Here is a 12,535-nt window from a genome sequence, read left to right as displayed (position 1 = left end):
ATTCAGAATATCTATAAAACATAGTACACCTCTACCTCGATATAACGCTGTCCTCGGGAGCCAAAAAAATCTTACTGCGTTATAGGTGAAACCGCGTTATATTGAACTTGCTTTGATCCACCAGAGTGCGCAGCCCTGCCCCTCCCCGGAGCACTGCTTTACCGTGTTATATCCGAATTCGTGTTGTATCGGGTCATGTTATATCAAGGTAGCGGTGTATTAATTTCAAGATGGTTTGACAACTGAAGCCTGGCTGCTTATCCATTCTTGGAAAGTTGTCCTTGTGCTTAATGCTTTGCTTCTGAATTGAGGAGAGGTGGCTCAAGCTGATTACTAGTATGGCTTAGATCAGTATAAGATATTAATTGGAAAGCATGAACAGAAATCTATAACACTATAAGGTTTTGTAAGACTAGCATTTTATCCATGATTATTATATATAATAAAGGGTTACCTGGTCAAAGAGCTGTTTGCCAGTTGTATTGGGTTGGATGGCAAACTCCAATTCTGCATCCATTGTGGTAACCCTTACGTTGATCTATGGAGAAAAAAAAATGAAATTCTTAGACAGTGTGTGTTTTACAATGCTTTCATACACCTAATGGCGAGTTTATAAGAAAAAATGTTAGTATATTGGAATCATTTACCATATAGCAAATAACACTTTGATCTTACTTATACACAAGACATAGATATACAAATGGCCAAAAGTGAATCTATAGTATAAAAAGAGATTTACATTCATTCAGTGTTAAATATTGCACTAAATATAGTTTAAGTCAGGATTTGAAAATCAAAGGGTATAACAATGTTTAAAAATTATTATGCAATTGCACAGCTAAACTAACTAAAAATAGAATATGAAGCCAGTCAGCTACTGGTCACCATTTCAGTTTGTTCGAGATGTTAGCAGTCAAATGCTAGCACCATTTGATGGATGTTTGGTGGCCTACATTAGGTGAGTTGGCAGTCTGTATTCAATTCCTCTTGTACTGATGCACCCACAGTTGGGACCTTTGATGAGAGAGGCCAAGGACTAAATGGGTACAGAGACAGTACTGCCTTCTCACTCCAAGAACTGGTCTTGCTCCTAGAATTAGCACAGCAGTGTGCAGAAGCTGGCACCACCACTATTCATGTTATACTTGTCTGGAAAATAAAGAGACCATCACCACCTATTTATCTAACATTTTCTAGACGCACGTACATGCACTATGAAAAGGAAATGAAAAAAAATCCTTTATTTCTTCTAGTATCATTAAAAACTATATCTAAAAGGAGTAGCAGTTCTGAATTACATGAGTTAAATAATGTAACTTGTGACAAATAAGACCAAGTAGGGGTTTGGAAGAATAGTGGATTTTAAAAGAAATAAAATTAAAACCTGAAAAAGTTTAAACAGTTTGAGAAATCAACTATATTTTGCTATAAATAGCAGACGAAGCAGAATTATTTCTGCAAAACTTTGTATTTCTGATTTTGTGTTTTATCATACTTAAGGCATAAAAGTTTCCCTCTCCCTCACAAAATTTACAATTTTTTTTGATGAGCTCCTGGAATATAAATCCTACCACTCCACTAATTCCTATATAAACCCACTTCCATGACACATTACTGTAGTTTTGCCACTAGATGGAGTACTTTCAGAAGGAAATAATTCAAGTCTCCGTAACCTAATTTTTTATATATATATCAATCATTGTTTAATATCGGTACTGCAGTAGTACCCATAAGCCCCAACCAGGATAGGGATTCCATTGTGCTAGGTGCTGTACAAAATCATACAAAGACATGGTCCCTACTCTGAGTAAAATTTAAGACCATATATGAACGGTGAGGAAAGAGAAACAAAGAGCAGGTAAAACTATGCGTTAGCTGTCCCTCTTATCTCACCAGACACCATCATTAATTGGCTAAATTTCTTACACATACTAAAGTATAATTGGGTCTACAGGAAGAATTTGAATAAGATAGTCTTATGAAGCTCAGGAGTGTAGTTCTATGTAGTATGGAAGAACACGCCTACACATTTGTTTTACAAACACTGACAGATGGGCAGCAGTCAAGGCATTGTTGGTAGACTGAAAGAGTCAAGGGGGTGGGTGAAATGCAGTAAGAGAAAGCTGGACAAGTAGTAAGGGGTAGGAACTGTGAAGAGACATGAAGCTGAAGACAAGTAGTTTGAGCTTGATTAAGGGAAAGTGCGGGAACCAATAAAGGGATTCCAAGCGGGCTGACATGGTTACAGTGATGAACAAGGGAAAGTTATCTTAGTAGCTGTGTTTTGATTTATTTGGAGGGGAGATGCGGGTGTCATGAAGGAGGTTACCATAATCAGGAGAGCAAATAATGGCCTGGATGAGAGCTTTGTTTGTCTGTACAGAAAAGAAAGAAGTGGACAAATCTTAAATGCTGGAAGAAAATGTGTACACAGCCTGGATGTGTGGGGCAAGAGAGAGGGAGGAAGCACAGGTGACTTCTAGGTTATAGGCTTCCGTGAAAAGGAAGATGGTGCTTTTTGTCAATAGTGACAGATTAGAGAGGGAGTGAAGAGGATTTTGGAGAAAAGAGTTTTTATTGTAAACTCAAAACCAGTGGAGTGGCTTTTTGATTGGTTTAAAAAAATTTCCTTCTTCTGGAGGGAGATAAAAAGGGTTAAAAGTAAAGTGAACAATTTTTTATTTATTTATTTATTTTTTAAAGACTGCTGAACTATCAGCAGGACACATTCATTAATTTTAAGTTAAAATTTAAATCTTTCCTAAACTGCTTTATTTTTCAAATTAAATACTACGAAATCTACCTAACAATTTAAGTTAATAGACCTTCTATCAGTTGGACTCAGAAGGCAAAAGGAATAAAGCTGGATCAGATTTTAGCAAATAACAAATACACTGATATTTAATATAAAATACCACTATTATTACCAAACAAAAAGTGTCACAAAAACATCATAAAATGCAGTAGGTTACACTATTAAGTGATTAGTTTTCTACAATGATTCTAGAAGCTCTCTGGAGTAACAGCACTGATCTGTGTGCAGAAATCCTCTGTTGTGACAACCACCTGACAAATCAAGAAGTCATTAGTTGACAGAGTGCATTATCTGCAAGATATAAACAATCAAAGGGACATTAAAATAAGGGGAAAATATACAAACTGAACATCTAACTTGGCTCTTCTATTTGTACAAGAACAAGTTTTCTAATTCAGATAAAGTTTCTGATTGATAGAGGTCCAGATACAGGAGGTGTGTTGAAACAGTATCTGACAAGTACAACTGAGAGATACAAACACACACATTAGCAGTACCAGGTCAATTAGGGTATGTATGTCTACACTGCAATTAGACACCTGAAGCTGGCCTGTGGCAGCTGAGTTGGGCTCATGGGGCTCGGGTTAAGGGGCTGTTTAACTGCAGTGTAGACGTTTGAGCTTGGGCTGGTGCCCAGGCTCTAGAATCCAGCGAGATGGGAGGGTCCCAGAACCAGGGCCGGCTCTAGACACCAGCAAAACAAGCTGGTGCTTGGGGCAGCATATTTTTAGGGGCAGCATGGCCAGTGCCAGAATGCCGCCCCTAAAAATGTGCCCAGGCCGCCCTAGCTCACCTCTGCTGCTGCCGCTTGCACACCGCTGCTCGCTCTCCCTCCCATGCTCTTAAACCTGGGAGGGAGGGGGAGATCCCGAGCGGCCGCGGCGCACGAAACAGCTGATTCGTGCGCCGCTTCTCCCCCTCCCTCCCTCCTAGGCTTGAGAGCCTGGGGGAAGGAGGCAGGGCTGGGGATTTGGGGAAGGGGCGGAGTTGAGGTGGGGCAAAAAAAAAACGGGGGGAGGAAAGGAAGGGGGGCGGCGGCCAAAATTGTTTTTGCTTGGGGCGGCAAAAATCCTAGAGCCGGCCCTGCCCAGAACTCAGACTGCAGCCTGAGCCGGAACGTCTACACCACAATTCAACATCATCTTAGCTCGAGCCCCGTGAACCCGAGGCAGCTAGCATGGGCCAGCCACAGGTGTCTAACTGCAGTGTAGACATACACTTAGACACATTACACTAACCAAAATAGTCTTCAGCTTTGTTATAGCAACAGTCAAAGAAAAACAGTCAGCCAACTACATTGATCATTTATGTGCTTGCCTCTGTTAACAGGACATTCATGTTGAGTGGGAAGACATGTTCTCTTTCTTAAAATAATTTTTTTTTTTTTTTTTTAAATAAAAGGAGAGGACTAAGAAAAGGAGTTCATTGTTAAAATGTTTTCTATTTTAAGCCTGCTGGCAGCTGGGTGGCTTTGGATGCATTCCAAATAATTCTATTGCTTTAAAAAAAAAAAAATTAACACAGCTTTTAAAGGTGTATACCTACATAATGCAATTCTTTAGGCTTGTAGAATCAAAGAATTGTAGGACTAGAAGGAACCTCGAGTGGTCATCTAGTCCAATCCCCTGCACTCATGGCAGAACTAAGTATTATCTAGACCATCCCTGACAGGTGTTTGTCTAACCTGCTATTAAAAATATCCAATGATGGAGATTCCACAACCTCCTTAGGCAATTTATTCCAGTGCTTAATTACCCTGACAGTTAGGAAGCTTTTCTTAATGTCCAACCTAAACCACGCTTGCTGCAATTTAAGCCCATTGCTTCTTATCCTATCCTCCGAGGTTAAGAACAACAAGTTTTCTCCCTCCTCCTTGTAACAACTTTTTACATACTTGAAAACTGTTATATCTTCCCTCAGTCTTCTCTTCTCCAGAACAACAAACTCAATTTTTTCAATTTTCCCTCATAGGTCTTATTTTCTAGACCTTTAATAATTTTTGATGCTCTTCTCTGGACTTTCTCCAATTTCTCCACATCTTTCCTGAAATGTGGCACCCAGAACTGGACACCATACTCCAGTTGAGGCCTAATCAGCACAGAGTAGAGCCTGTCTTGTTTACAATACCCCTGCTAATACCAAAAAAAAAAAGCAAACATCATTTTGGGATGTAACAGTGTTACAATGTTGATTCACATTTTGCTTGTGATCCACTATGGCCCCCAGATTCCTTTCTGCAGTAATCCTTCCTAGGCAGTCATTTCCTATTTTGTATGCGTGCAACTGATTGTCCTTCCTAAGTGGAGTACTTTGCATTTGTCCTTATTGAATTTTATCCTATTTACTTTAGACCATTTCTCCAATTTGTCCAGATAATTTTGAATTATAATCCTATCCACCAAAGCACTTGCAACCCATACTACTCTCTGGAAACGGTTTTCCAACCAGTTATGCACCCTCCTTATAGTAGCTTCATCTAGGCTGTATTTCTCTTCTCTGTTTATGAGAAGGTCATGCTAGAGAGTATCAAAAGCCTTACTAAAGTCAAGATATGCCACATCTACTGCTTCCCTCCTATCCACAAGGCTTGTCACCCTGTCAAAGAAAGCTATTAGGTTGGTTTGACACCATTTGTTCTTAACAAATCCATGCTGACTGTTACTTATCACCTTATTATCTTCTAGGTGTTTGCAAATTCATTGATTATTTGCTCCATTATCTTTCTGGGTACTGAAGTTAAGGTGACTGGTCTGTAATTCCCTGGATTTTTCACACCCCCAAGAGATATTATACTGATATAAATTCCTAGTGTAGACCAGTCCTAAGAGAGAAAAGGGGGTATTTACCAATTCTGGGACTTGGTGGAGACTAAGATGGAGAGGCAGCCACTGGAGGAAATTAAGTTAAAAAAATAAATAAATCAGGGCTCTGACAAGGAGAGGTCCCTCAGCACTGTATCTTCTTTCTTACCCAGCACCTATCAGTTTTCTTTTTTATTTCTAAAGAATGCTTTTTGTCAATGTATTGCAACAATTAATGGACAAATAGATTTAGAACACCAGATAAATGTTAAACAATAATTACCCACCAACAATGAAACTTCTATGCACACTGAAGTATAAAAATCTTGCGTATATCGTAAAATAGCAATCCAATTATTTGCAATACAATTATTTTCAAGTTAGGTCATGGTTCTTTTGTCACTTATTTAGCCTTTAAAAAAATAACCTAACAGGCTTGTCTTACCAGTCTGCCCTAAATTGCAGTATTTCACCACTCTGCTCATATAAACTACACACAGAATAACATTTTTTTCCCTAAATGCAAATACAGTTATTTAGCATACATACTCAGGATTTACTTATAAGTACAGTTAGATTGCAAAAGCCAAAAAATACAGTAAGTGTGGGGGGAATAGATAATGGACCTGCTGATATACAGTAAATGCCACCGGGCTCATCTCCCCTGTTAATTTTAATATGTCTAGAGAAAGCAGTAAACTTAAGGCTTTCTACATGTACAGTGCTGCAGCGGCACAGCTGCAGCGACGCACCTGTGCCACTTCAGCACTTAGTGAAGACACCACTGCCTACGCCAAATAGGAGAACTTCTCCCGTTGGTGCAGATACTCCATCTTGCCAAGAGGCGCTAGCTATGTCAACAGGAGACATAGTGCTGTCTATACCGGGGATTAGGTTGGGCGGATTTTCCCTTGAGTGACGTCGTAATAGAGACACACGTTCCATGCATAGACCAAACCCCACTGTGTACCACACCTAATTTTGAAACATGTTTTTGACCATTTTCTATTTGCCTTCTCTGAAAAAAAAAACATGAAAAAATGAAATGATCTTTTGAACAGCTTTACTTTGCATTTATTAGTATCTTCATTTAATAATGTCTTTCTTCATGCACTTGTTTGTTTTGGAAGCCACGTACATTAGTCTGAAAACAGGACTGACTACGTCTAACTGGAAAAGAAGATGGATAGATTTGGGGGGAGGGAGGAGACATAAGAAATGAGGGCACACAGGTGGGGGACTGTATATTCTCATCTCCATTTACATCTGAAATTCCAAACATGCATACTTTAAAATGTATTTTACTGAAGGCTCCAAGGACTCAAAGTTTGGCATATAATACTACAAAGCAAAATTAAATATTGAAGATGCTATGATTTCTGGAATCCAATAAATTCACATTCAATATGAAGTTTGGAAGATCCCTACATAGTTTTACTAATATTAAGTTTAACAGCTCCAAGATTTTTCTTAAGGAAATCTCTGATACCAAAAGTATAACTAAGCTAAGCATTTTAAAATTCTTAAAAAAACAAAACCAAAAACCCCTGTTTTATAATCCCTCACACTGCCAAAAGCCTGGAAGAATTAAGATAGCTACAACAAGATATAGACTTTGCCCACTTTCTCTGGCAATGTGGTCTTATCCTAATTTTTAGAGAATATTAGGTTTCTAGTTTCTTTATAACAACTTTTCCTAAACACCAGTACTTCATTTTCCCAGGCACTACCACAGGAGACTTTATAGTCTTGCATTCTGATAATTACCTTTTGCTTACAAGTGTGTGTGTGTCATCTCCTTGTGGGGAGCAAATGACATTTGGTACAGAAGCTGACTAGTAAAAGAGGCTGATGACAGGGGGTGTGAAGAGGTCTGCTGTAGTTTACAAAAGGGTGATTTGACAGATCTACTGAAATCAAAATTAAGGCAAGGAGGGCTGGTAAAGATGCCCAGAACAGTGAAGTGCAAGATTTTATTTTTTTAAATAGAATCTAATTTATTTATAGATTGGCCACTGTCAGAAGACAGGATACTGGGCAAGATGGACCTGTGGTCTGATCCAGTATGGCTGTTCTTATGTTAAGTCTGGGTGTCACAGGCTCAATCTGCATCCATACTGTATTTTAATAACATAAGAACAGCCATACTGGGTAAGACCAAAAGGTTCATCCAGCCCAGTATCCTGTCTTCTGACAGTGGCCAATGTCAGGTGCATCAGAGGGAATGAGCAGAACAGGTAATCAAGTATCCATTCCCTGACGCCCATTTCCAGCTTCTGGCAAATAAAGGCTAGAGAAACCATCTCTGCCCATCCTGGCTAATAGCTATTGATGGACTTATCCTCCATGAATTTATCTAGTTCTTTTTAGAACCTGCTTACAGTCTTGACCTTCGCAACATACTTTGGTAAAGAGTTCCACAGGCTGACCGTCCGTTGTGTGAAGAAATACTTTTGTTTTAAACCTGCTGCTTATTAATTTCATTTGGTGACCCCTAGTTCTTGTGTTATGAGAAGGTGTGACAGTTACTAGTGACCCCCCCTTAACAGCTAGCAGCCTTTATGTCAACCAGTGGCCATTAGGGGGAAGCAGACACCTCACTACACAGTAGCCTGAACTTTTGAACTGTCTTCTCTCTGCCTTGGGGCAGAGGGAACTAGCTCCAAGCCAGTTTTCACTGACTAGACAGCAAAAGCACGGGTCTGACAACCATCAATCAAGTGTTAATACGGCAAGGGCCTTTGTCTGAATGTGTATAAAGGACCTGTAAAATATGTGTAAGACAGAGTTTTTGTACCAAGGTGCAAAGCTCTCCTTTCTTCTGCAAAATAAAGTAACTCTTCCTTATCCCTGTCTGGCTGTTATTGGCTCTCAGATAGGTGGACCCAATATTTCGGTGACAAAGGCGTAAATAACACACACTTACTTACTTTCTCCACACCAGTCATGATTTTATAGACTTCTATCTCCCCTCAGTTATCTGTTTTCCAAGCTGAAAAGTCCCAGTCTTAGTAATCTCCTCATATGGAAGCTGATCCAGACCCCTAATCATTTTTGTTGACCTTTTCTGTATCTTTTCCAATTCTAATATATCGTTTTTGTGATGGGGCAACCACATCTGCATGCAGTATTCAAGATGTGGGTATAGCCTGGATTTATATAAAGGCAATATGATATTTTGTCTAGTTCTTTAGCCCTTTCTTAATGATTCCTAACATTGTTAGCTTTTTTGATTGCCGCTGCACATTGAGTGGATGTTTTCAGAGAACTATCCACAATACTCCAAGATCTCTTTCTTGAATGGTAACAGCTAATTTAGACCCCATTATTTTATGTAGATAGTTGGGATTATGTTTTCAATGTGCAGTACTTTGCATTTATCAACACTGAATTTCATCTACCATTTTGTTGCGCAGTCGCCCGGTGTTGTGAGATCCTTTTGTAACTCTTCGCAGTCTGCTTTGGACTTAACTATCTTGAGTAGTTTTGTATCATCTGCAAATTTTGCCACCTCACTGTTTACTCCTTTTTCCAGATCATTTATGAATATGTTGAACAGCACTAGTCCCAATACAGACCCGTGGGGTACACCACTGACTTTCCATTCTGAAAACCAACCATTTATTCTACTCTGTGTTTCCTATTTTTAACCAGTTACCAATCCATGAGAGGAACTTCCTCCTATCCCATGACATCTTACTTTGCTTAAGAGCCTTTGGTGAGAGACCTTGGCAAAGGCTTTCTGAAAATCTAAGTACACTGTATCCACTGGATCGCCCTTGTCCACATATTTGTTGACCCCTTCAAAGAATTCTAGTAGATTGATGAGGCATGATTTCCCTTTACAAAAACCATGTTCACTCTTTCCCAACAAATTATGTTCATCTATGTGTCTGACAATTCTGTTCTTTCCTATAGTTTCAACCAATTTGCCCTATACTGAAATCAGGCTTACTGGCCTGTAATTGTTGGCATCACCTCTGGAGCCCCTTTTAAAAATTGGCGTCACATTAGCTATCCTCCAGTCATTTGGTAGAGAAACTGATTTAAATGATAGGTTACAAACCATAGTTAGTAGTTCTGCAATTTCACATTTGAGTTCCTTCAGAATTCTTGGGTGAATACTATCCAGTCCTGGTGACTTATTACTGTTTAATTTACCCATTTGTTCCAAAATCTCCTCTAATGACACCTCAATCTTGAACAGTTCCTCAGATTTGTCACCTAAAAAGAATGGCTCATGTTTGGAAATGTCCCTCACATCTTCAGCCATGAAGACCGATGCAAAGAATTCATTTAGTTTCTCTAAATTCATTTAGTGGGTCCTGAGAATCCACCAATAATCCCATGGGACAATGTCCTTTGTCCTTTCTATCCCAAGACTGGCCAACCAACTTTCAGGAAATGGAAGCAAACCCTCTAGTTCAGTGCTTAACCCTTCCATTTTGTTCTGACCACTGAATTGCAAGCAGAGTGAACCTTCTACTGTGTTTGTTATGGCCATTGACACAAAGAACTGCTTTGCCAACCATACTGCTAGCTGGCCATGGGAGCACAGGCAGATTTTGATCAGTCTCTGGTGCAAGGCAAGCAAACAGTTTGACTTCAGCAAGAGTTCCAGGAATGACCACGCATAGCAGCTAATAGCTAAGAAACTGGCAGCACTCTGAGGATTCACTGGACCAGTGCTAAAAGCAAATTAAACAGCTCACAACCAACTACTGGCAAGCCAGGGATAACAACCACACCTCTGGGAACTCATTATCATCCTGCCCCTTTTATGAGGGACCAAGTGTACTGCACTGAGCCACCAGCGCTTCATGACAGCCTGATCAGCTGGGATGATGACCTTCTCACCCTTTAATCCAGTATAGGACTGGAGAGAAGCCAGATGAGGATGGTGAAGTGACTCTTGTATTCAACTCAGTTCCTGAGGAGACTTTTCCACTAGAGCAGCTGCATCACATTCTGGGTCTCTACTCAGGATTTTTTTTGATGCCCCATAGAGGCATGAAGGTAAGTTTCTTGCTCCACGGTTTTTGTTAATAATACTGGGGTGTGAGGAATTTCTGGTCTTTTACCCAGTGCAAAATGTATTACACGCTGTTGCCTGTGGCTTGCATCTACTAATGACAGATTGCACACCAGTGCTCTAGTGTAAATCCCCCTTCTCATCACCACTACCATATGGAATTCAAAATGAAGATCAGGAAGCACAAACAGGGAAACAAGCATTTAAAAATATTTTTTTACTAGAAACATGCACATTCTTACAGAGATTAGTCAGGTAATTTGAAATAAGAACACTTGCCTTCCCTTTTAGTATGCCATACCCTACAAATTGGGCACTCCACAATGTATCCAAATGCGAGCGACAAAGTTGGTTAAAGGGATGAAATGCAAGCCATATGAGCAAAGGCTGAAGGAACTGGGTTTAGTTTGGAAGAGGAGAGGAGATTAAGGGGGAGGGTGGAGATACGACAGCGGTCTTCAGATACTTGAAAAGCTGCCATAAAAAAGATGGAGAAAAGTTGTTCTCTTTTGCCCCAGAATGCAGGACAAGAGGCAATGGGTTCAAACTACAGCATAGCAGATTTAGATTAATCTCAGGAAAAACTTCCTAACTGTAAGAACAGTAGGATAATGGAACAGACTGCCTCAGAAGGTCGTGAAAGCTTCTTCACTGGAGGTTTTCATAAGGAGGCTGGATAGTCATTTGTTTTGGACAGTTTAGACACAACAAATCATGCATCTTGGCAGAAGGTTAGACTAAATGACCCATGCAGGCACTTTTAACACTATGATTCTGTAATTAGCTGCCTGTAAACAGAAAACTGCTTGAGCAACTGGATGACAAAAATCAAAGTACAGTCAGGAGGTTGTATTCTGTTCAGAAATGTACCGGGGGGCGGGGGGGGGGAGGGAGGAGGGAGGATGGCTTTGTAGATGTTTCAGAGTTTGTATTATCATGTGCATTTGAATGTAGTCCCTAGGCAGATGCGTTCAGAGCAGTCTGTATTTAGTGTCGTATGGAGCTGGTCATCCATGCGAACACTAACACAGCATTCTGTTGATTCCCCCATGAATTTTAACCCAATCCCAGGCATTGATAGCTGCAAACATAATAGGAACTCCAGATTGGTAATCACATTTCAGGGAAGGGCATATTTCCTAGGCCCTCTTTTGTAAGTCACCAGCCCACTTCACTCAGAGATGTGCTGCTCCATCACCATAAGTTTGAAAACCGCTGTGGCATACACAGCTGGCTTGCAAGCAAGCAGCTTGAAATAAAATTTCCCTTTGCCATTCTGGAACCTCTGGGATTGTAATGTCCTCAAGAAAGTACAATGTCTGAAAGTAGAGAAGGCTTCTGTAGTAAGCTCCCTCCATGCCTCTCAAGGAGCTCAGCTATTTAAAAAACTGTAAACTGTAACTTGCCATTGACTGTGCAGTATTTTCACTGTGATTAACTGAGCTGAGGCATTCCTCTCAGAATATACTGAAGCTCAGTTTTACAGAGTATCATTTTTTGGCCTTGAGATTGCACAAGGCACTTTTGCCTGCGGATGGCACTGAACCTATTGTGAGGCACTGAAACAATAATGTACTGTTTGATTTCTGCTTTTAGTACATTCGAGCTCTGCTGGTCCTTCAATCTTGGTAGAGTGGGCCCACTCCAGCAGGACCCTGGGATGCAGAATTGTCATGGACAGGTCCAAGCAGAAGTGTTTCCATGATGGTAGAAATTCTGGACAGGGCCAACAAGCAGGTGTAGTACCAGAGGAAGAAAAAAGCAGGGCAAGTGGAAGGCAAGACACTGGCTGCAAAGCAAGAGGATGGAGTTTCAGCATTTGAGGAGAGGCTTCCAGCACAGTTTCTAGAGCAGGAACATCAGCTCAGGGAGGAACCCAGAACCCCA

The 12,535-nt window shown here is 40.3% G+C and overlaps 1 protein-coding gene across 1 annotated transcript in view; it reads right to left on the bottom strand.

The window, feature by feature from the left end:
- The window catches only part of RDX (radixin), a 95,595-nt gene that overhangs the window by 55,672 nt on the left and 27,388 nt on the right, over nucleotides 1–12,535 (bottom strand). The window contains exon 3 of the mRNA XM_054015513.1: nucleotides 455–538. Within this exon, the coding sequence (XP_053871488.1) occupies nucleotides 455–538 (84 nt within the window). The remainder of the gene's footprint in view (nucleotides 1–454; nucleotides 539–12,535) is intronic.

The sequence above is a fragment of the Malaclemys terrapin genome, chromosome 1, assembly GCF_027887155.1.
Source record: "Malaclemys terrapin pileata isolate rMalTer1 chromosome 1, rMalTer1.hap1, whole genome shotgun sequence".
NCBI lineage: Eukaryota > Metazoa > Chordata > Testudines > Emydidae > Malaclemys > Malaclemys terrapin.
Note: the sequence above shows the minus strand (reverse complement) of the source record. Positions and strands in the feature narration are given on the sequence as shown.